At 39.6% G+C, this 26,287-nt stretch overlaps 1 protein-coding gene across 6 annotated transcripts in view; it reads right to left on the reverse strand.

Annotated features, from left to right (window-relative positions):
- KANSL1L (KAT8 regulatory NSL complex subunit 1 like) overlaps window positions 1–26,287 on the reverse strand; it is a 140,013-nt gene that overhangs the window by 31,076 nt on the left and 82,650 nt on the right. For all 6 annotated transcript variants that reach the window (XM_021923942.2, XM_021923944.2, XM_021923941.2 and 3 more), the window contains exon 6: window positions 23,666–23,870. In XM_021923942.2, the coding sequence (XP_021779634.2) occupies window positions 23,666–23,870 (205 nt within the window). The remainder of the gene's footprint in view (window positions 1–23,665; window positions 23,871–26,287) is intronic.

The following is a 26,287-nucleotide window of genomic DNA, read 5'->3' on the forward strand; positions in this document are numbered from 1 at the left end:
TTATATAAAAGCTTTATATTTGTTTCCATAGTAGTCATATATATATAGTCAGTTCTTAGAAAATTAACAGTATGCTTTTGGGAATGTAACTTGTTTTTTAATATATTTTTAACTGGTTATTACTAATGTGGAAAAAGAGTTCTAATAATTTTTTGATTCTGTTGGATTTTCTATGAAATTACTTCATGTGAAAATAATGACAGTTTTATTTCACTCCTACAATCAAAAAAATTTTCCTTCAGAACTTTAAAGATAATTTTCTATTTTCATCTAGCATCTGGAGTCATTAATGAGAATTTCAATGGCAGTTTCATTCTTACCCATTATAGGTCATAATTTGCTTTTGTTAGCTGTTTTCCCTTCAGAAGCTTTAACATCTTATGTTCCAGATATTCAGAAATTTCATAGGAATCTGTTTAAGTGTGGGCTGTTTATTTAATTCATAATGCTCAAAAGTTTGTGGGCCTTATCAAACTGTAGACTTCATGTCTTCATTTTAGCTGTGGAAATAGTCATGTATATTTTTTCTTTGTGTTCTGGGAGATTTATTTGACTCTATTTTCTAGTTCTTATACTAAATTTTTAATTCTAGCTCTTTTATTTTTTTTTTTGAGACAAGGTATTGCTGTCATCCAGGGTGGAGTGTGGTGGCACGATCTATCAAGGCTCACTGCAGCCTCCATTGCCTGGCTCAAGCAGTCCTCCCACCTTATCCTCCAGAGTGGCTGGGACTAGAGGTGGACACCACCATACCTGGATCATTTTTAAATTTTCTATAGAGACAGTATCTCATTATGTTGCCTAGGCTGGTTTTAATTCCTGGGCTTAAGAGATCCTCCTACCTCAGCCTCCCAAAATGCTGGGGTTACAGGCCTGAGCCACCACACCAGGCCTTATTTTAAATTTCTAAAGGCACTTTTTTTTTGTTTTGTTTCATGATTGTTTCTTTAGTACAACAAGCTGCTGTGGAAGTTATTTTCTGTTCTTTGAATTATTAATTTCTTCCAAGGTCAGCTATATTCTCCTTCTTGCTGATGGCTTTTCCTCATATATTTAATGACTCAGAAATACTGGAAATGCTTTAACTCTAGATCTCTGTGTGGTTTGTTCCCTTCTCACTTCAATCAAGTCTCTAAGCAAACGTCAGTTATTCCAGAAAGTACTTCTGACTCTCCTATCTGAAATAAACTTTCTCCTAGAATTCTCTATCTCCTTACTTTAGTTCTATGTTTTTCCCCAAAGCACAGCATTAGTTAACATTTACACTTTTTCCCTCAATTAAATATAAGCTCTATGAAGGTAGGAAGCCTTTCTATCATGCTCACCATGATATCTCCAATGCCTAGGCACTGTGTGGCACACAGTAGATACTTAATATTTCTTTACTAGAAGATAGGAGGAGGGAAGGAAGAAAAGAAAGAAGGAAAGACATAATAAGTAAGCTATTCTAAATAGTTGTATATGCCTCTGCTATTGTACATGAGGGTCTGTTTCCTCAATAGGAGTCCTTCCTAAATGGAAAGACAATTAAATTTTGCATACGTCGGCTTTGCATATGTGAATGGGACTTGTCAACTTGGCAGGCTTAACCTAGTGGAATTCTGCATCTCTCAAGTCTCATTGATGTTAAGCAGATGCTAACCTTATGCTCATCAATATGAAAGGACAGCATAAATGAGAGCATATTAAGAACTATAGCCATTTAAATGCAATGTGTATAATGCTTTTTATCAGGTAACTTCAAGTTTATTTAAAGGCCTGAAGGGAAGATAATAGTTCATTTTTTTTTGGTCATAGGTGAAGTATCATTTGGATTACAATGGCTGTTTAGTCCTTCCAAACTTCTCCCGAACAATTAACATTGGGCAATAAAATAATCTCTAGGGAAAACAAACGGGCCAGACGTGGTGGCCTGTAATCCCAGCATCGCAACTTTGGGAGGCTGAGGTGGCCAGATCATTTGCGATCAGGAGTTCAAGACCAGCCTGGCCAACATGGTGAGACCTCGTCTCTACTAAAAATACAAAAATAAGCTAGACATTGTGGCAGGCGCCTGTACTCTCAGCTACTTGGGGGGCTGAGGCAGGAGAATTGCTTGAACCTGGGAGGCGAAGGCTACAATGAGCCGAGATCACACCATTGCACTCCAGCGTGGGAAACAAACCAAGATTCATGTCAACACAAATAAACAGAAAAAAAATACAAGATAATTATTTTGTAACTCAAAATAAGAACAATTTTGAATTCTGACTCAAAACCCAAAAAGTATAATGAAAAGGTTGATCAATCACATTAAAAAAAATAACTTCTGCATAGAAAGAAAACATTAATTAAAGAGAAAAGACTGTGAAAAAAAAGTCATAAAAAACAAAAGGCAAATTTCCTTAATATGTATGTATATATCAGAAAAAAATGTAATAAAATACAATTTTCCTAATATAGATAAAGAGCTCCTACAAATCAATATGAAAAAGGCAACAAATCCTCAACAGAAAAATGAGCAAACGATATAATCAGTTTATATTATATAAATGAAAGAAAATATAATGGCTCTTGAAGAAAGAAAGAAATATATAATGGCTCTTAAACATATGCAAAGAATGGTCAATCTAACTCATATTAAAATAAATGTAAATTGAAACTAGATGGCCAGGCACGATGGCTCATGCCTGTAATCCCAGCACTTTGGGAGGCCGAGGCAGGCGGATCATGAGGTCAGGAGATTGAGACCATCCTGGCTAACACGGTGAAACCCCATCTCTACCAAAAAAAAAAATTACAAAAAATTAGCCAGCCATGGTGGTAGGTGCCTGTAGTCCCAGCTATTCAGGAGGCTAAGGCAGGAGAATGGCGTGAACTAGGGAGGCAAAGCTTGCAGTGAGCCGAGATCGCACCACTGTACTCCAGCCTGGGCGACAGAGCAAGAGTCCGTCTCAAAAAAAAAAAAATTGAAACTAGACTATAACACCATTTTCTACCTATTGTATTGGCAAAAAAGCCCAAAATTTTAATAATTTACTGTGTTATAAAGATGTTGGCAAACAGGCAGTCTCATGCATTGCTGGTGGGAATGTAATTTGGTTCAATTCTATTGATGGCAATTTGGCAAAAAAAATTAAAATTTATAAATGTACATACTCTTTGTCCCAGCAATTCAACTTCTGGGATTCTAAGAGACATACTCACAAACATGTAGACTGAACTTCCTCAACATGATAAAGGGCATGAAAAACTCACAGTTTATATCATACTCAGTGAGGAAGACTAAAAGCTCTCCCTCTAAGATCTGGTACTGATACTCAACATTGCACTAGAAGTTCTAGCCAAAGCAATTAGGCAAGAAAAAGAAATAAAAAGAAAGGGAAGAAGGAAGGGTAGGAAAGGGGAAGAGGAGGGGAAAGGGAAAGGAAGGGAAGGGGGAAAAGAAGGGAAGGGGGAAAGGAAGGGAAATGGGAAAGGGAAAGACAAAAAGGAGAAAGACAAAGAAGAAAGAAAGAAAGCACTCCCTATTTGTAGATGACATGTTCCTAGATATAGAAAACCCCAAAGAACAAACAAAGTTACTACAGTTATTAAATGAATTCAGAAAAATTGCAGAGTACAAAATCAGTACATAAAAATCAGCTGTTTCTTTTCTGTATATCAGTAATATGGTTTGGCTGTGTCCCCACTCAAATCTCATCTTGAATTGTAGTTCCCATAATCCCCACATGTCATGGGAGGGACCCAGTGGGAGGTAATTGATTCAGGGGTGTTTACCCCCATGCTGCTGTTCTTGTGATAGTGAGTTCTCATGAGATGGTTTTATAAGGAGTTTTTTCCCCTTTGCTCGGTACTTTTTCCTGCCACCATGTGAAGAAGTACATGTTTGCTTCCCCTTCTTCCATGAATGTAAGTTTCCTGAAGCCTCCCCATCCATGCTGAACTGTGAGTCAAACCTCTTTCCTTTCTAAAAAACCCAGTCTTGGATATGTCCTTACAGCACCGTGAGAACGGACTAACACAGTAAATTGGTACTGCAAAGAGTGAGGTGCTGCTATCAGGATACTGGAAAATGTGGAAGCAACTTTGGAACTGGGTAACAGAACAGACTGGAACAGTTTAGAGGGCCCAGAAGAGAACTGAAAAATGTGGGTAAGTTTGGAACTTCCTAGAGGCTTGGAGGCTCACAAGACAGGTACATGTGGGAAAGTCTGGAACTTCCCAGAGAATTGCTGAATGGCTTTCATGAAAATGCTGATAGAGATATGGACAGTGAAGTCCAGGCTGAGGTGATCTCAGATGGAGATGAGGAACTTGTTGGGAACTGGAATAAAGGTGATTCTTGCCCTGTGTTAGAAAAGAGATTGGCAGCATTTTACCCCTGCCCTAGAGATCTGTGGAACTTTGAACTTGAGAAAGATGATTTTGAGTATCTGGTGGAAAAAATTTCTAAGTGGCAAAGCATTCAAGAGGAAATGGAGCATATACGTTTGGAAAATTTGCAGCCTGACAATGCAGTAGAAAAGAACAACCCATTTACCAGAAAGAAATTCAAGCCTGCTGCTGAAATTTGCATAAGTAACAAGGAACAGAATGTTAATCACCAAGACAATCGGGAAAATGTTTCCACAGCATGTCAGCAACATTTACGGCGGCCCCTCCCATCACAGGCCTGGAGACCTAGGAGGAAAAATGGTTTTGTGGGCTGGGCCCAGGGTCCCCCTGCTCAGTGCAGCCTTGGGACATGGTGCCTGCATCCCAGCTGCTTCAGTTCCAGCCATGGCTAAAAGGAGCCAAGGTGCAGCTCAGGCCATTACTTCAGAAGGTGCAAGCCCCAAGCCTTGGCAGCTTACATGTGGTGGTGAACCTGTGCAGAAGTCAAGAACTGAGGTTTGGGAACCTTCACCTAGCCATTGCACACAGCTTCTCTTAGCTAATTTCTGTTCCTCCATTCTCCACCCACTGCAAATGGTACTGTCCAAGGAACCAAATTAATCTTTCAAAAGTAATACTTTTATCATTTCACTCCTCCACACCAAAACCATCACTGATTCCCTGATGTTGTGCCAATCATTGAATCATTATCATCATCAACATCATTCACACTTGATGAGGATTTATATGCCAGGCACTGAGCTAAATAATTTTTTTTTTTTTTCAGACAGTCTCACTGTGTCACCCAGGCTGGAGTGCAGTGGTGCAATCTCAGTTCACTGCAGTCTCTGCATCCCTGGTTCAAGCAATTCTTGTGTCTCAGCCTCCTAAGTAGCTGGGATTACAGGCACGCACCACCATGTCCAGCTAATTTTTATATTTTTAGTAGAGACAGAGTTTCACCATGTTGGCCAGGCTGGTCTCGAACTCCTAACCTCAAGTGATCTGCCTGCCTCAGCCTCCCAAAGCTTGGATTACAGGCATGAGCCATCATGCCAGGCCTGAGCTAAGTATCTTTCAAATGTATTTTCTTATTGAATATCAACACACCTCTAGAAGATAGCCTTTTTTTTTTCTTCATTGCTGATTCAGCGAGTTGTCCTTGTGTCCCAAAGCAGAGGCCAAGGCAAAGATTGTTTAATATTAAGGTCACAAATTTCTTCCATCCCTGTGTGTATGCCCTTATTTCTCCATCCCTTTGAATCTAGGCTGACCAAGTCACTTGCTTTGTCCTATAGAATGCAGTGAAAATTATGTTGTTTAAGATCTGTTGGGCTGGGTGTGGTATTTCACACCTGTAATCCCAGTATTCTGTGAGGCCAAGGTGGCCAGATCACTTGAGGCCAGGAATTCAAGACCAGCCTGGCCAACATGGTGAAATCACATCTCTACTAAAAATACAAAAATTAGCTGGGCATGGTGGCACCCGCCTGCAATCCCGGCTACTCGAGAGGCTGAGACATGAGAATCACTTGAACCCTGGAGGCAGAGGTTGCAGTGAGCCGAGATCGTTGACACTGCACTCCAGCCTCGGAGAGAAAGTGAGAGTCTTTCTCAAAAAAACAAACAAAAGGGCTGGGCGCTATGGCTCACGCCTGTAATCCCAGCACTTTGGGAGGCCGAGACAGGCGGATCACGAGGTCAGGAGATCGAGACCATCCTGGCTAATGCAGTGAATCCTTGTCTCTACTAAAAATACAAAAAAATTAGCCAGGCGTGGTGGCAGGCACCTGTAGTCCCAGCTACTCAGGAGGCTGAGGCAGGAGAATGGCATGAACCCAGGAGGTGGAGCTTGCAGTGAGCTGAGACCACGCCACTGCACTCCAGCCTAGGTGACAGAGCGAGACTCTGTCTCAAAAAAAAAATAAAAGATCTGGAGCCTAGGCTTCAAGAGGCATGTAACTTCCTTCTTGTCATATTGGAGCACTGTCCTGAGGTGCCATGGAAGGAAGCCATTTTAGCTAATGCAGCATGAGGCCACAACAAGAACTGAGTTGCCCCAACCAACAGCCAGCACCACCTGCCAGAAAAGCAAGTGAGTCCCACTTCCTCCAGCACAGCTGGCCCTCCAGCTGAATGTAGCCATATGAAAGTAGCCCTATTTTTATGGATGAGGAAAACAAAGTAGTAAGTAATTTGCACAGTACTGCACACTATTAAAAAGTAGAACAAGGACTACAATCCAGTGTGTCTTCTAGAACTTATGTATGAAACCACCAAAATGTGCTGCTTCCCTACAAAAAATAACTTTTAGACTCTTTTTAATTTGGTACCTTTCAAATTTATCTACAATTATATAAAGCATATTTTCTCACAGAAATATGTTATACATGCTATAAATTTGTATCTCCAAGTCAACCCATAGAAGTCCCTGGAGTACAGAATTGTTACAGCAAGGTAAGGAAATCCTCAACTAAGATAATTCCCATTTTCTAAAGCAGATGCTGCAGTAGGTGTGGCACCAAAGAAAGAGTTGGCTTCCCAGCAGCATAAAAATACTACTTAAGTAACTTTTTTTTTTTTTTTTTTTTTCGAGATAGCTGGAGTGCAATGGCATGATCTCAGCTGATTGCAACCTCCACTTCCTGGGTTCAAGCGATTCTCCTGCCTCAGCCTCCCGAATAGCTGGGATTACAGGCGCGTGTCACCAGGCGTGGCTAATTTTTTGTATTTTTAGTAGAAACGGGGTTTCACCAAGTTAGCCAGGTTGGTCTCGAATTCCTGACCTCAGGTGATCCACCCACCTCAGCCTCCCAAAATGCTAGGATTACAGGCCTGAGCTATCATGCCCAGCTTCCAGTAAGAATTTAAATTTCTATAAGATGATATCTTATTTTTCTTTAAAATCTTCTATTATTTGTTCAAAAAAGTGGCCTGCATTCACATAAAGTTTACAAACCTAATCATTCACATCTTAAAAAGGAAATGAAACTTTCAAATGAAATTATTATATATACCTTAATTCATACCACTGGATTATCTTATTAAACCACTCAGCATTATGATTTGAGAATCTATGAAATAACAATGATGATACAGACTACAAACACTACTTCTGCAAATCTGCCATAGGAGACAGATAAAAGATCACAGATGAACAAATTAAAATAGGAATAGTTCTGCCTTATTTCATAAAGGTTATAATATTCATTAATTTTACTTCAATTTATACATGTTAGGTCACTACAGCTGTTTTCATAAATATGAAATGGCTTGTGAATTACATGCTAAAATTCATAAAAAATGAAAAGATTATCCTGCTCAAAATAGTTTCCCACCCAACATTCCATAATCTAATAATGTGACCATTTTGAATTTAATTTACTACTTTTGCAAGACCAGCGTCTTGTTATGCAAATAGCATTCTTCAGAGTAACAGTATCATTGGTAAACAGCTTACCAGAGATTAGCAGGTCAACTAGTGACAAAACAGTCCAGTTATATTTGTACAGAAATAAGAGGAAAAGAAAAGAAAAGGGTAATCTGAAGAATACCATGAGCAAACAGGAAGCATACATACATCACTAGATACCAGAGGGGTGGGAACCCCATGAGGGGGATAATAAAAGATAAGTGAGTGAGTGTCCTCCAAATAAAGTTTCATTTATTTAAAATTTCCTTCCAGGTCATGTTTCTGATATTTACATCACATCAATTTATTTATTATTGCTCAAGGGCTGCAAGTATTAATAGAGAAGAAGTTTAATCGCCACTGCTACTCCCCACCCCCAGTATGGAGGAAGGTGATTGGGAGCATGACCAAATAAAACTCTGAGCTTTTCCCTACTTTCAACCAACTATCTCTACTTTTATTAATTTCATATAAAATAACCTCTGATTGAAGTGACTGCATACACTTCTTGACCTATCCTTGCTCAAACATTCAGGTTTATTAACTAAAATCTTATAATACAGTAAGTAGACTGCCCTAACTCAAAATATAATTATTGTAACTGTTAGCTTCCTATATAAACAATTTGTATGTCCAATCACCTACAACCTGCTTCTATAGAAACTGTATTAGGAATTCTAACCTTGGATGCCAGAGGCCTGTGTTCACTTTTCCCAGTGGGAAAGAGAACTTCCTTTGCCAGGAGTTAATCAGGGTGCCTTCTGTTATCTACGGCTGAGACATCAACAGTATAGGGCCTAAGGTTGCATGGTAACTGGGTATAAATACTATCAAGAAGGAGCTGAAGAAGCATATTATGATCAGATAAACATTTTAAAATTATTAATTGCAAGTGAAATTTTAAAGAATGCTATTAGCCACATTTATATTTTAAGAATTATATTAGAGTATTATTCTGAAGAACATGTTCACATCTAGCTATGCCTACCAGTGTATTTTCTAGATCTAAAGATACATCTATATTTTAGGTAGATAAAGCAACATTATCAAACACAAAAAAAGCATAGATTCTCCAAGCATAAACTAAAGTGTACCAGTAATGAATAAACTGGCTTAGACACCAAAGATGTGATTCTCTTAGAATAAGAGAGCCAAACATTCTTAAACAGCCTTAGAAACTATGTGACATTTTAACAATTGATTATATGGGCTAGTCATAGAAAGAAACAGTCTGAAAAACTCATAAAAGATTCAAATCAGATGTAGAAATCAAGCTTATGAAACAAGTAGTGTTAAGATTCGGCATTAACACTTAAGAGAAAACTATCACATTTGTATGCATATTCATTTAAATAGTGCTAAATATGTGTATCTTTTCATTCCACTTTGTACTTCAGTTTCTGTAAGTAAAATGGGGTATGAATATCAAATTAAAAGTATATTTAAAGCATTTAGAAGTTGATATGGTTTAGTTGTGTCCCCACCCAAATGTCATCTTGAATTCCCATGTGTTGTGGGAAGGACTGGGGAGAGGTAATCGAATCATGGGGGTGGGTCTTTCCTGTGCTGTTTTTGTGATAGTGAATAAGTCTCATGAGATCTGATGGTTTTAAAAAGAGAAGATACCCTGTACAAGCTGTCTTCTCTTGTCTGCCCCCATGTGAGATACGCCTTTCACCTTGTGCCGTGATTGAGAGGCATCACCAGCCACGTGGAACCGTAAGTCTATTAAGTCTCTTTTCCTCCCAGTCTCGGGTATGTTTTTATCAGCAGCATGAAAACGGACTAATACAGTAAACTGGCACCCACAGAGTGGAGTGCTGCTGAGAAGATACCCAAAAATGTGGAAGCGACTTTGGAACTGGGAGACTGGAACAGCTTGGAAGGCTTAGAAAACAGAAAAATGTGGGGAAGTTTGGAACTCCCTAGAGATTTGTTGAATGACTTTGACCAAAATACTAATAATGATATGGACAATGAAATCCAGGCTTAGGTAGTCTCAGATGGAGATAAGGAACTTGTTTGGAACTGGAGCAAAGGTGACTCATTATGTTTTAGTAAAGAGACTGGTGGCATTTTGTCCCTGCCCTAGAGATCTGTAGAACTTTGAACTTGAGAGAGATGATTTAGGGTATCTGGCGGAAGAAATTTCTAAGCAGCAAAGCATTCAAGAGGTGACTTGGGTGCTGTTAAAGGCATTCAGTTTTAAAAGGGAAACAGCAAAAAAGTTTGGAAACTTTGCAGCCTGACAATACAATAGAAAAATCCTGTTTTCTGAGGAGAAATTCAAGCTGGCTGCAGAAAGATGAATAAGTAATGAGGGGCCAAATGTTAATTCCCAAGACAATGGGGAAGATGTCTCCACCGCATGTCAGAGGTCTTCATAGCAGCCCCTCCCATCACAGGCTAGGAAGAAAAAGTGATTTTATGGGCTGGGCCCACGGTCGCTGTGCTGTGTGCAGCCTAGGAACTTTGTGCCCTGTGTCCCAGCTGCCAGCCATAGCTGAAAGGGGTCAATGTAGAGCTCAGGCTGTGGCTTCAGAGGGTGCAAGCCCAAACCTTGGCAGTTTCCACGTGGTGTTGAGCCTGCAAGTGCACAGAAGTAAAGAGGTTTGGGAACTCTGTCTAGATTTCAGAAGATGTATGGAAACACCTAGATATCCAGGCAGAAATTTGCTGCAGTAGTGGGGTGCTCATAGAGAACCTCTGCTAGGGGAGTGCAGAAGGGAAATGTGGGGTCAGAGCCCCCATAAACAGCCCCTACTGGGGCACCATCTAGTGGAGCTGTGAGAAGATGGCCACTCTCCTTCAAACTCCAGAATGGTAATCTACAGACAGCTTGTACTGTGTACCTGGAAAAGCCACAGACACTCAATGCCAGACTGTGAAAGCAGCCAGGAGGGGGCTATACTCTGCAAAGCCACAGGAGCCCACGGCCACGGGAGCCCACCTCTTGCATCAGTGTGACCTAGGTGTGAGACATGGAGTCATAGAGATCATTTTGGAGCTTTGACTGCCCTGCTGGAATTTGGACTTGTATGGGGCCTGTAGCCCCCTTTTTTTGGGCCAATTTCTCCCATTTGGAATGGCCATATTTACCCAATTACTGTACCCTCATTGTATCTAGGAAGTAACCAACCTGCTTTTGATTTTACAGGCTCACAGGCAAAAGGGACTTGCCTTATTTCGAATGAGACTTTGGACTGTGGACTTCTGAGTTAATGCTGAAATGAGTTAAGACTCTGGGAGTGTTGGGAAGGCATGACTGATTTTGAAATGTGAGGACATGAGATTTGGGAGGGATCGGGGTGGAGTGATATGGTTTGGCTGTGTCCTCACTCAAATCTCATCTTGAATTCCCACATGTTGTGGGAGGCATCAGTGGGAGGTAATTGAATCATGAGGGCAAGGCTTTCCCTTGCTGTTCTTGTGATAGTGAGTAAGTCTCACGAGATCTGATAGTTTTAAAAAGAGGAGTTCCCCTGCACAAGTTCTCTCTCTCTTTGCCTACTGCCATCTATGTAAGACATGACTTGCTCCTCCTTGCCTTCCACCATGATTGCAAAGTGTCCCCAGCCATGTAGAATTGTAAGTCCATTAAATCCTTTTTCCTGTATAAATTACCGAGTTTCAGGGATGTCTTTTTCAGTGGCATGAATATCGACTAATACAGAAATTAAAATGATGCCTGACACATACTTGCTTAATGAATATTAGCTATTATTATTTGACATTATCATTAGTGTTGTAAAATGAGCAAAGTCAAGTAAAAAAATGCATAACAATTTATGCTTTTTATTAATCCTGTCTAGCAAAGGGATAATAACCTCTGCAAATAATTATTCTAAATAATTATGCCTATCAGTATACCTCTATCCCTTCCATCTTATTGCTCTAGTAGAAAAATTAGGCTGGGGCAGTGGCTCATGCCTGTAATCCTAGCACTTTGGGAGGCTAATGCAGGAGGATCATTTTTTGAGCCCAGGAGTTCCAGAGAAGCCTAGGCAACATAGAAAGACCTTGTCTCTACAAAAAATTAAAAATTAGCTGGGTGTGGTAATACATGCTTGTACCAGCTACTTGGGAGGCTGAGGTGGGAGGACTGCTTAAGCCTGGGAGGTCAAGGCTGCAGTGAGCTATGATCGTACCACTATACTCCAGGCTATGTGACAGAGTGAGACCTCATCCCTCCCCCACCAAAAATAATAATAATAAAAAAAATTAGTGTAACACTTCCTTACAAAAATGTGGAGTATAGAAGGAGTACATTATGAACTCATAGAGTTAGCTAAGGTTTCTAGGCAGAATGTGCAGAGGGCCAGATGGTTTCGTTTAATTGCCTATGATAAAGTATGGATGGTGCAGAATGATCTTAAAAAGAAGCTGTAAGGCCAAGGATGGTGGCTTATGCCTATAATCCCAGCACTTCGGGTAGGTGGATCACTTGAGGTTAGGAGTTCAAGACCAGCCTGGCCAACATGGTGAAACCCCGTCTCTACTAAAAATACAAAAATTAGTCCGGCGTGGTGGTGGTGCCTGTAATCCTAGCTACTGGGGAGGCTAAGGCAGGAAAAACACTTGACCTGGAAGGTGGAGGTTGCAGTGAGCCAAGATCGCACACCACTGTACACCAGCCTGGATGACAGAGCATGATTCTGTCCCCCCCAAAAAAAAGAAAAGAAAAAAGCATCTGTTACATTTTCAAGCAGCAGTTAGAGAAAATAGAGCCAGTACTTTCCAGTTAAAAAATATTATTTCTCATTTCCAGCTACTCCACACACTAAAAGGTTCTCACAGTTAGATATGGTAACAGTAGAAGACCAAATCCAGGGAACTGCCAGTAAAACTGTGGCCTCAGTGTCAAGATGTAAGGATGAGACTGTAAGACCCTTTATTAACACCTCAGAAAGGTTTGCCTGCCTCTCAATTGAGGTGCCTGGACATGATTTTTTTTTTTTTTTTTTTTTTTTTTGATACAGAGTTTTGCTCTGTCATCCAGGCTAGAGTGCAGTGGCACGATCTCAGCTCACAGCTGTTGCAGGAAGTCAGGGACCCTGAACAGAGGGACTGGCTAAAGCCATGGCAAAATAACATAAATTGTGAAGATTTCATGGACATTTATTAGTTCCCCAAATTAATACTTTTAAAATTTCTTACACCTGTCTTTACTGCAATCTCTGAACATAAATTGTGAAGATTTCATGGACACTTATCACTTCCCCAATCAATACCCTTGTGATTTCCTATGCCTCTCTTTACTTTAATCTGAATCCCGTCATCTTCGTAAGCTGAGGAGGATGTATGTCACCTCAGGACCCTGTGATGATTGTGTTAACTGCATAAATTGTTTGTAGAGCAGGTGTGCTTGAACAATATGAAATCTGGGCACCTTGAAAAAAGAACAGGATAACAGCAATGTTCAGGGAACAAGGGAGATGACCTTCAACTCTGACTGCCACTGAGCCGGGTGGAACACAGCCATATTTCTCTTCTTTCAAAAGCAAATAGGAGAAATATCACTGAATTCTTTTTCTCAGCAAGGAACATCCCTAAGAAAGAATGCATCCCTGAGGGTAGGCATCTAAAATGGCTGCTTTGGGGGCAGCTGTCTTTTATGGTCGAAGACAAAGGGATGAAATAAGCCCCGGTCTCCCGTAGTGTTCCCAGGCTTATTAGGATGAGGACCTAATAAATTTTGGTCAGACCAGTTTTCTGCTCTCAAACCCTGTCCCCTGATGTTATCAATGACAATGTGTGCCTGAAACTTCATTAGCAATTTTAATTTCACCCCGTCCTGTGATCTCGCCCTGCCTCCATTTGCTTTGTGATATTTTATTACCTTGTGAAGTATGTGATCTCTGTGACCCACACCCTATTCGTACACTCCCTCCCCTTTTGAAAATCGCTAATAAAAACTTGCTGGTTTTACGGCTCAGGGAGATCACGGAACCTGCTGACATGTGATGTCTCCCCCAGACACCCACATCTTTAAAATTGCTCTCTTTTGCACTCTTTCCCTTTATTTCTCAGACCAGCTGACACTTAGGGAAAGAGAAAAGAACACACGTTGAATATTGGGGATGGGGTTCTCCCGATAACTGCAACCTCTGCCTCCCAGGCTCAAGGGATTCTCCTGCCTCAGTCTCCCAAGTAGCTGGGATTACAGGCATGCACCCACCACACCTGGCTAATTTTTGTATTTTTAGAAGAGTCAGGGTTTCACCATGTTGGCCAGGCTGGTCTCAAACTCCTGACCTTAGGTGATCCACCCGCCTCAGCCTCCCAAAGTGCTGGGATAACAGGCATTTGAGCCACTCCACCCAGCCATGGACATGATTCTTGATGATGAGGTCCAAGACTTCAAGCCTGAGCCTAATGCCATAATGGGTTGAGATATCAGCAGTCTTGGAAGAAGGGGTTAAATGGTTTTTACATACGAAAGAGGGAACCAGAGGATGGACTGTAGTAGTTTTCAATTATAGCCCCAATGAACCATGACTCCCAGTATTCTTGCCCTTGTATAGTCCCTCCTATATTAAATCCTACACTGAGTCACTTTAACTAATAAATTAAACAGAAAAACACTGTGCTAGTTCTAGGATTCAGTCTTAAGAAGAACTGTTAGCTTCTATATTTGCATTTCTGGGAGCCACAGAGAGTGAAAGAATCCCAGCTATTCCCGCCCATCCAAGCATCCAGATGGCTAACCCCAGTCACAATCTTACTACAACTGTATGAGAGACCTTAGGCAAGGCTGAAGAATAACTACTTAGATGATCCACAGAATCATGAAAGATAATAGAAAATGATTTTAAATCACTACATTTGGGGATAGTTTGTTATGCAACAATAGATGGCCAAAACAACAGGGATAGGCTACTCTGAATGTGCAGCATGGGGCACATGCCCACTTCTATGGCAAAGATATACAGCATAATGAATTTTTACATAGGTATATGCCCTGGTAACCACCAGCAAGCGTATGACACATTTTCAATTCAAAAACCTAGATTGTGCCCTTTCCTGGTCAACTTCTACACTCTCCCCCATGCTCCACTGAAGTAACTACAGTTCTCATTTCTATCATCACCGTTTTATTTGTATTTATCATAGAGTATGTTTTTGTTTTTGTTTGAGACAGGGTCTGACTCTGTCACCTAGACTGGAGTGCAGTGGCACAGATATGATTCACTGCAGCCTCAGCTTCCTTCAAGCAAGCTCCTGCCTCAGCCTCCTGTGTGGCTGGGACCACAGGCCCTAACCACCACACCTGGCTTTTTTTTTTTTTTTTTTTTTTGGTAGAGACAGGGTGTCACTTTGTTGCCTAGGGTGGTCTTGAACTCCTGGGCTCAAGTGATCCTCCCCCATCAGCCTTCCCAAAGTGTTGGGATTATAGGCATTGGCCACCACACCAGGCCTGTTCTCTCTTCTTTCACTCAACATATTGTCTGGGAGATACATCTTTGTTGTTTTAATAGTAGTCCATCCTTTATATTGCTGTATAAATATACCACAATTCTGCTGGTGGGCATTTAGATTGCTTTGTGTTTGGGGCTTTAATGAGTAAAGCCGTTATGAGCCCTGTGATGGTTAATTTTATGTGTCAGGTTGACTAAGTGAATGGATGCCCAGAAAGCTGGTAAAACATTATTTCTAGGTGTGTCTGTGAGGGTGTTTTCAAAACAGATTAACATTTGAATCAGTAGACTGAGTAAAGATCACCCTCACCTAATCTGATGACAGCACGAATAAAACAAAAAGGCAGAGGAAGGGCAAATTCCCTTTCTTCTTAAGCTGGGACATTCATCTTCTCCTGCCCTCAGTCAGACATCAGTGTTCCTGGATCTCTGGCCTTTAGACTCCAGTACTTAATATGAGGCATCCTCCTCCTCCTGGTTCTAGGGCTCTGGCCTTGGACTGAATTACACCACTGGAATTTTTCCTAGTTCTCAAGCTGGCAGACAGCATATTATGAAACTTCTTGGTCTCCATAATCATGTGAGCCAATTCCCATAATAAATCTTCTCTTATATATCTATATATATTCTATTGCTCTCTTTCTCCGGAGGGCCTTTGTGTGTATATGTATTCATTATTCCTGAGTGAGTTCCTAAGAGTGGAATTGCTGGGTTATAAGAATAAGATGTATGTTAGTCTGGGTGCAGCAGTACACGCCTGTAATCCCAGCACTTTGAGAGGCCAAGGTGGGCACATACTTGAGCTCAGAAGTTCGAGACCAGCCTGGGTAATATGACGAAACCTCATCTCTGCAAAAAATACAAAGGAAAAATTGGCCGGGCATGGTGGCATGTGCCAGTCGTCTCAGCTACTCCAGAGACTGAGGTGGGAGGAATGTTTCAGAGTTTGAGCCCTGGAGGTTGAGGCTGCAGTGAGCTGAGATCACTTCACTGCACTCCAGCCTAGGTGAAAGAATGGACCTTGTCTCCAAAAAAAACAACAACAAAAAAGGATAGATGTAGTATTAATTGCATTTCCTTGATAAGCAATGATTTTAAACATATTTTCATATGTTTATTGGCCATTTGGATATCCTCTTTTACAAAAGATCTGTTCAAGTCTTATGCATATTTTAATTTTAATTTTATTTATTTATTTTGAGATGGAGTCTTGCTCTGTTGCCCAGGCTGGAGTGCAGTGGTGCAATCTCAGCTCACTGCAACCTCCGCCTCTCGGGTTCAAGCAATTTTCCTGCCTCAGCCTCCCAAGTAGCTGAGATTACAGGCGCCTGCCACCACACCCGGCTAATTTTTGCATTTTTAGTAAAGATGGGGTTTCACCATGTTGGCCAGGCTGGTCTCAAACTCCTGACCTCATGATCCACCTGCCTCGGTCTCCCAAAGGCTGGGATTACAGGCGTGAGCCACTGTGCCTGGCTGCATATTTTTTATTTAAAAAAATTTTTATTGTGGTAAAATACATATAACAAAAGTTATCACTTTACTATTTTAAAGTATGTAACTGTGTTTATGCCTATTTTTAATTAGGTTGTTTATCTCTTTTTTTCTTGTTTTTTTAGCCATTTTAAAATATACACATATATTCAGGATATAAAATCTATGTTGAATATATACACACACACACACACAGACAATGCAGATGTCTTTGCTCAGTGTGTACTGTATTGTCTTAATGCTGTCTTTGATGAAAATTAATTCATAATTAACAAAGTCCAAATTAGCAATCTTTTCTGATTAGTGATATTTGTATCCTGTTTAAGAAGTCAACCACCCCGAGGACATGAAGACATTCTCCTGTGTTTTCTTCTAGAAGCTTTATTGTTTTCCTTTCACATTTAGGTCTGATTTACTTTCCTTTTTATTGACGGGTAATAAGTGTTTGCAACTGAGTTGTTCTATCAGTGCATTTCCTGCCTGTAAAATTTTGGGGGTCTGACAACCTTTTTCATTTTGTCTCATCTTTGCCCCTTTTGGTTTAAGCTGGTAGTGTTGCTTCTGGTATAAAATTCTCAAAATCCTTGTGGGATTCTCATATATGTCAAGGGAATCCATGGCATTAACACAGGAGTGTTCTCTCAAAATTCTTTCTGGATAACCCTATCTCTGTTCCTGGCTTCTGCTTAGATGACTGATTGGATCCATGAGTTATATACCTAACCTTCCCAGGAAAAGTTTGTCTCTACTCTGGGTAATCCCCAGAGCAAGCTATATCACTTTTTGCAATAGCCTGAGAATTTTCCAAATCATCAAGTTCTGGTTGCTTTTAACCTAACAGCTCCTTACTCACTTTATCTCTTTCCTCTCATATTCTACTATAAGAAGCAAGGAGAAACCAGATAACAAATCCCACACTGTACTTGAAAATTTCCTCAGCTAAATATCCAAGTAAATGGTTTACAAGTTCTGTTTTCCACCTCACAGTAGAATATAATTCAGCCAAGTTTTCTGCCACTTTATAACAAGGATAGCCTTCCCTCCAGTTTCTAATAACGTGTCCCTCATTTCCTTCTGAAACTTCACCAAACGCACCTTTAACATTCATTCTGTTATTCACTCAGAATTCTAGTAAATTCTGTTCATGATGACATATGTATTCTCTAAGATAAGAGCAGATTTGTCTTTTATTTTCCTCATTTCCTTCTGAGCTCTCACAAAACCTAGGCTTTTCCCTATCATGCACCTTAAAATTCTTCCAGCCTTTGCTCATTACCCAGTTCCAAAGCCACTTCCACCATTAAGTATTTGTTACATCAGCACCTTACTTCCTGGCACCAAACTCTGTATAAGTTTCCTAGGGCTGCCATAATAAATTACCATAAGACGGGTGATTTAAACCAACAGAAATTAATTCTCTCATAGTTGTGAAGGACAAAAGTCTGAAATTGATGTGTTGGCAGGGCTACACTCCCTCTGATGGCTCTAGGGGAGAATCCTTTCTTGACTCATTCAGCTTCTGTGGCTCCTGGCATTCTTCTTTTAAAATTAAATTTAAATTTTACTTTTTCTGCCAACACCTTGATTTTAATTTAAATTATTAATTAATTAATTAATTTTTTGCCCCTGACATTCCTTTCTTTTTTTTTTTGAGACGAGTCTCACTCTGTCACCCAGGCTGGAGTGCAGTGGTAGGATCCCTGCTCACTGTAACCTCTGCTTTCCAGGTTCAAGCAATTCTCCTGTCTCAGCCTCCCGAGTAGCTGGGATTACAGGCGCCTGCCACCACACCTGGCTAATTTTTTTACTTTTAGTAGAGACAGGGTTTCACCATGTTGGTCAGGGTGGTTTGGAACTCCTGACCTCAAATGACCTGCCCGCCTCAGCCTCCCAAAGTGCTGAGATTACAGGTGTGAACCACTGTGCCTGGCCTGGCCCCGACATTCTTTAACTTGTGGAAGCATAACTCAAATCTCCGCCTTCACCTTCATATAGCCTTCTCTGTGTCTCAAATCTCTCTCTTTTTTTTTTTTCTTTTTGAGACAGAGTCTCGATCTGTTGTCCAGGCTGGAGTGCAGTGGCGCGATCTCAGCTCACTGCAAGCTCTGCCTCCTGGGTTCATGTCATTCTCCTGCCTTAGCCTCCCGAGTAGCTAGGACTACAGGCGCCAGCCACAACGCCCAGCTAATTTTTTGTATTTTTAGTAGAGATGGGGTTTCACTGTGTTAGCCAGGATGGTCTCGGTCTCCTGACCTTGTGATCCACCCGCCTTGGCCTCCTGAAGTGCTGGGATTACAGGCAGAGCCACCGTGCCCGGCCCTCTCCTTTCTCTTATAAGGACAACAATCACTGGACTTAGGACCCATTCTAAACTCAAAATGATCTCATCTCAAGATCCTTAATTGCAACGACAAAGACCTTACTAACAAAAACATCCACTGTATTAGTTTGCTAGGTGTATTTTAACAAAATACCACAACAAGTCAAATCAAGATGTCAGCAGGATTGGTTTCCTTTGAGCACTAAGTGGAAGACTCTGTTAGGCGTATCCTCTATCTTCTGGTGTTTGCTGCCAATCTTTGGTGTTTCTTGGCTTGTAGAAGTGTCATTCTGACCTCAACTTTCATGTTTATGTGGCATTCACCCTGTATGCATGCATCTGTGTCTAAATTCCTCCTTTTTATTTTTATTTTTTAAATTATTTAGAGACAGAGTCTCACTCTGTTATCCAGGCTGGAGTGCAATGGCATGATCTCAGTTCGCTGCAACCTCCACCTCTCAGGTTCAAGCGATTCTCATGCTTCAGCCTCCCAAGTAGCTGGGACTACGGGCACAAACCACGATGCCTGGCTAATTTTTGTATTTTTTAGTAGAGACGGGATTTCGCCATGTTGGCCAAGCTGGTTGCAAACTCCTGACCTCAGGTGACCTTGGCCTCCCAAAGTGTTGGGATTATAGGCATGAGCTGCCATGCCCGACCAAAATTACCCCTTTTTATAAGGACATCAGTCATATTGGATTAGGGCCCACCCTGATTACCTTAACTAATTACATCTTTAACGACCCAATTTCCAAATTAGGTCATATTCTGAGGTGCTAGCTGTTAGAACTTCAATATAAGAGTTCTTAGGGACACAGTTCAACCCATAACAGTTATATTCCTAGGAACCAGGAGTTAGGACATAGACATATCTTTCAGGGTGTGTGTGTGGGGCGGGCCGGGGGGAGACACAGTTCTGCCCACTACAGCATTCGCTTTTGTTTTTAAATATTTTAAATATTTCACTCCCCTCTCTTTTTGGTTGTACATGGCTGGTACCATTCCAGAAGGAAAGTTTATTTATTATATACAATGGATGCCTTAGCCACTTTACCCTTAATATTTCAATGTGTATTTCATAGAATAAGGATATTTTCTTACATAACTGCAAAAACAATAATATTCAGGGAATTCAACGTTAATAAAATATTTTGTCTAATCTACCATCAATAGTCTAGTTTCCTCAATTGTCCCAGTAATTTTTTCCCTTGAAAAGAATTCTGCTCTAGATCACATATTCATTTAGTTGTCATGTATCTTTTTAGTGTCTCTTTCAATCTAGAACAAGTCCTTAGCCTTTCCTGGCTTTCATGACATTGACATTTTTAAAAGAACACTGGCCGGTTGTTGTTTTTTAATACTATATGTCTGATTTTGGCTTTGTCTGATATTTACTCATTATTAAATTCAGGTTATACATTTCTGGTCAGAATACTACACAGTGTTATTATATCCTCCCTCACAGGTGATAGTAGTTTTGATCACTCAGGCAAAGTATTGTTTGTTTCTCTATATATAGTTACTATATGCCCCCTGGCAACTGGCAGGAGGCACTTTAAGACAGCAGTCCCCAACTTTTTTGGCAACAGGGACCAGTTTCATGTAAAGCAATTTTTCCACAGACAGCAGATTGGGGGTGTAGGAGATGGGGAGATGGTTTCAGGATGAAACTGTTCCACCTCAGATCAGGAAGCTTTAGATTCTCCTAAGGAGCACACAACCTACATGCCTCAGATGCACAGTTCACAGTAGGATTTGAGTTCCCGTGTGTTCCTGCCACTGATCTGACAGGAGGCAGAGCTCAGGCGGCAATGCTTGCTCACCTGCTGCTCACCTCCTGCTGTGTGGTCCATTTCTAATATGCCACGGACCAGTACTGGTCTGTGGCCTGGGGACTGGGGACCCCTGCTTTAAGATCATGCAAATATCTTGCTCCTCATCAAACCTCTCCTCAATCCTGACCCCAGATTTATACCCATTAATGATTCTTGTCCAATCAATCTTTACTATGATGATTGTAAAATGATTCTCTAATTTGACTGTTTATTCTACATTTATTAATCAGCATCCTAGCATATGGTAAAGTCTTCCTTTTCACCAATTTATCTATCATCAGTATGGACTCATGAGTTCCTATTTTTTCAATGGTTCAATATTGTCCTTATTTATTTTGATAGCAAATAGTCCTAGATTTGGCCAGTAGGGGCCTCTTCAAGCTAGCTTCTGTGTTCTTTCAACAGGCCTTTATCATTTTTTAAAACACTTCCTTGCTTTCTGTTAACATTACGATGTTCCAAGATGATCATACCTTTTCTTCCCCAGCCCTGGAGACCAGCCATTTCTCCAGAAATCCCCGATTCCTTTTAGTAGGAAATGGTATTAGAAAACAAAATATGAGTTCCGGACATACTGATTACTTATCAGGATAAGTCTGAGTCTAGATCTGTGCTGTCCAATTTGGTAGCCATTACCCACATGTGGCCACTTAAATTAAAATTAATAAAAACAAAATAAATTAAAAATTCAGGATGGGCACAGTAGCTCACACCTGTAATCCCAGCACTTTGGGAGGCTAAGGCAGGAGGATCACTTGAGTCCAGGAGTTCAAAACCAGCTTGGGCAACATAGTGAAACTTCTTAAAAAAAAATGAAAAAAAAAAAAAAACCCTCAGTTCCTCAATTACATAAGCCATGTTTCATGTGCTCAATAGCTACATGTGTCTAGAAGCTACGATATTGGACAGTATAGATTTATAGAGCATTTGAATCATTACAGAAAGTTCTATGGTTCTCAAGACTTTCCATAAAGAAAAAAAAAGTAAGTTCTATGGGATATGGAATATCACTATTCTAGACCATCGCAGTAGGCAAATCTAGGAAACACACACACACACACACACACACACTCTTTGAGTTCCCATTCTCCATTGCCTTTTAAATATTTTCCTATGTTCCACTTCATTAATTCTTTAACACATTAAACGATTATTTATTGAGCACATTCTATCAGATAGGTACTCTTCAAGGCCCTGTAGATCTGGAAATAAAAAGATACAGCCCCTATTCTCTGAAAACATACCATACTTTTTTCTGAGAAGTCAGAAATGATTATAAAATAGTATAATAAATTCCAACTTAGCAAGGTTAAAACAAAATATATATATGTATAGTATATATATATGATAATATATATACCATTCTGGGGATGTCAAGGAAGGCTTCCTGAGAGAAATGACATTTAAATTAAGTTTAGAAAGGTAAATAATTATTGGGTTGACAATATGGCAGACAAGCTGAGGGTAACAGAATTTGCTATTCTCCATTACTTTTTTCATCTTTGTTCCAATTATTCACTTAAAATTCTTTCTTTCTCTTCACCATAACCTTCAAAACTCTGCTTATCTTTCAAAACTCATCTCTATTTCCTAATACCTCTAACCTTACAAACCCTGAAATATACTGTCTTTACTGATTTCAGGCCCACAAAAGATTTGGTTTATTCTTGTTGCTATAAATGTTTATAGAAAGAACATGGGCTTTGGAATCAGATTTACTGCCTCAGCCTCCCCAGTGGATGGGATTACAGGCAGCCGCCACAATGCTGGGCAAATTTTTGTATTTTTCACGCTGGGCTAATTTTTGTATTTCTAGTAGAGATGGGGTTTCGCCATGTTGGCCAGGCTGGTCTCGAACTCTTGACCTCAAGTGATCCGTCTGCCTTGGCCTCCCAAAGTACTGGGATTACAGGCATGAGCCACCACGCCCAGCAGGAAAAGTCTTTTAATAAAAGCTAATTTGTCAGAATCCACATTCCTATTTATAACTGGACCCTGATAAAAGAGTTTACAATTGGTTCCTAATAAAACAAACATCTTTATTTTAATACAAACATATTTAAATAGATAATGTAATGATAATCAGAAACTATTAAATAGTAGTATCAATAATTTCTTTCCTTTGATATATTAAGAAATCTAAAATAATTGTGGGGGGGGAAGCATATCCAGCAAGAACTAGAGATAACTTATTTTTCCTTTCATCACAGCTGGTTTAGAAGTACACTAACGGAAGTATCCCCATTATTTTGTTCACACATGAAAAATATGTTTTTCAAAATGAATGTATCTAATGAAGTATACTTAATTTGTAAAAACTGTAAGCATGAACATCTAAAATTGTATTGCTTATATTCTAGAAGAAGGAAAAGGAACACTCAACAAAATTAATAAATACCAAACCTAAAAAGGAAAGCAATGTTACTTCTTCCAAAATAACTGAAGCTGTGCAGATTTTCTTCTTCTGAGCAAATATTTATGAGACAAATATGTAGTACATTTGTGTTTACCTTCTTATCTTTGCCAGTACATTTTAAAAATCATCTTGACATTTCATTATCTCTCAAATTAGTTTAGGCATAATAGATTTTTTTTTAACTGGGGATGTGAGAAGTTTCAGAGTACACTGCTTGCAATGTTTAAAAAATTACTAAAGCCCACTTTAGTATTATTAACATCTACTATATCATTTATAAACTATATTTGTAAGTTTTATACATGTAATTATTCAAAATAAGTGTTATTCTAAATAACAATCTACATCTTCTCATACATGAAATATGCTGATGGTGAATCTTTGATCATGTTTTCTTCCCAAAGGCAGCCTTACCTGTGGAGTCCAGTAAAAAGTAGGGCTCAATCTGTAGAGTTTTCGTTTGTGGAAACTCTGAAGTGGCCTTGTTCGGGCTGATGTACTCATGAAAGTCAAGGATGAAGATTTCAGTCTTGTCCTGTCTTTTCTCTTTTTCTTACTGTGCTTCTGGTTAAGTAACCAGCTACTGGAGGAAGACAGCTCATCTAAATTCTCTGATGCACTGAAATGCCACGAAATAATTAGGGGATGGGAAGGGAATAAAACAAAACAAAACAAACAAAAAAGACAAAGAAAACTAAATGTAAATTGCCTTGATCTATTATGACAGAAGAGTATTAATTTTAACCAATTTTGTGGTAACAATTGGTAAAATATTTTGTATTAATGGGAAATTACATATTCAAGTCATGAAAACCATTTTTACATCTATTTTCTCCTGCAAAAAAAATATCCCATAAGTTAGAAAATGCTCACGAGTTTACTAGTGTGATGTAATTGCTCATTGTAAATCAATAATTCATGTCAATTACAGTGTTTTAACTACACAAAATTCTTTTTGTGTACGATGAAAATACATAGATTACAGGTATTTAAAAGGGCTAAAGTCATCACTCCATTATCAGTTTCTCTTTTTTTTTTTGAGACGGAGTCTCTCAGCCTGAGTCGCCCAGGCTGGAGTGCAGTGGTGCGATCTCGGCTCACTGCACACCACCGTCTCCTGGTTTCAAGAGATTCTCCTGTCTCAGCCTCCCAAGTAGCTAGGATTACAGGCACCCGCCATCATGCCTGCTAGTTTTTGTATTTTAGTAGAGATGGGGTTTCACCATGTTGGCCAGGCTGGTCTTGAACTCCTGATCTCAGGTGATCCACCCACCTTGGCCTCCCAAAGTGCTGGGATTACAGGCATGAGTCAGTGTGCCTGGCTATTAGTTGCTCTTATATAAGCACTATATATTAATAACATTTCAGTGAATTTTGAAACAGAGCTGTAACCCTACTGTATTTTAGGATTTAAAAAAAAAATTCCAGTGCTACAGAAACAACTATAAAATAATGAAACAGATCACCTAAGCTACACGTGAAAAGAGCATAATAATTTTACATTTATTCTTTATATATTTTTGAACATATTTAAATATTTCAAATATTTTATAATATCAGAACATCAAGAGGATAACCCTCATTGCCACATAAATTTAACTTCATTTACACTATTATATTATATATACAATAATTAAGCTTTTCAGGCCCTACAAGGTACCAATTTCAACCTTAGTTATGTAGACAAAAGCTAGTCAATTTAGTATTCCAATATTAACAAATGAATCTGCTACTATGTGATACTGCTGTTCAATATGTAAGTTCTAAATATGCTATTTGGTAGAATTGGTGTTTACCAGTAAATATAAAATATGGTTTTTCTACAGCAGTATTGTGTTTGAATCATATTTATGGCTACTCTAAAATATTATATTAGCTTGTGGATAAAGTAAATAATTCAAGAATGCTTTACATAGTAATGAGAAACCAGAAATAAAGGTGTCTGAATGGCTTATGTTGATAACACTAAACAGAATAATTAAACATGGTATTTGGTGACTATCATACATTCAACAAATACATAATTGATTATGTACTACTGGCCAGAACAGTAGAGAAAAAAAGAGTTGATGACAACTATTTCACTTTTAATTAAGTCTCCAGAGAGCTCTAGCAAGAATGCTTTAAGTCTCGGAAAATAAAAGGTTCTAAAAATCTTTCATCATGTTGATGGCTAAGAAAGATTTAGGGTATAATGCTTCTCTCAAATTAACAGGTCCAATCTCACAACTAGATTTTATTTTCTGTCATATCAAGGGGGAGCAGAAGGCATACAGGAGAGCCAGTATGAAGTTAGGCACTGAACAGGCTAAGTGGCTAGCATAGAAGGGAGTCAAGGTCAAGAAGAAGACAGATTTCAGTAGGTAGCTGGCATTAGAGGCAGTTAAGTCAGGAGACATAGGATCCAGGAAGTTAGGAGTAGATCCAGCACCAAAAGAGGTTCTTTGTCCAGCAAGTCAGAAGCACCTTTAGGCAGAACTTACACTGGCTCTTAAAAGACATTGCTCTAGAAGTGTCTAGGGAAAATTAAAAGCTTATTCTGGAGCCTGAGACCTACTTAACTAACTTTTACCTCTATTTACAACTCTAGCTGTTAATGAGATATTAGCTTTCCCCTCCCCACAGAAGGCTTAGCCCAAAGAAGATGAGCCCACATCTTATGAAATGAAAGGACACAACTTCTGTACTGGCTAGAGGCTCATAGGCTGGCTTAAAGATAATTGGAAAGCTTATTATTTGTGTCACTAAATGTTATACAGTCGTGTCACTTAGCAATGGGGATACCTTCTGAGAAATGCGTCATTAGATGATTTTGTATTTGTGTGAACACCACTGAGTGTACTTACACAAACCTAGTTGGTAGAGCCTACTACACACCTAGACTATATGGTATAGTCTCTTGCTCCTAGGCTACAAACCTGTAAAACATGTTACCATACTGAATGCTGCAGGCAACTGTAACATGATAGACATGGTATTAGTGTATCTAAACATAGAAAAAGTAATGCATTGCTCTACAACATTATCATAGTTACA

Source organism: Papio anubis, chromosome 10 (assembly GCF_008728515.1).
Source record: "Papio anubis isolate 15944 chromosome 10, Panubis1.0, whole genome shotgun sequence".
NCBI classification, from domain to species: Eukaryota; Metazoa; Chordata; class Mammalia; order Primates; family Cercopithecidae; genus Papio; species Papio anubis.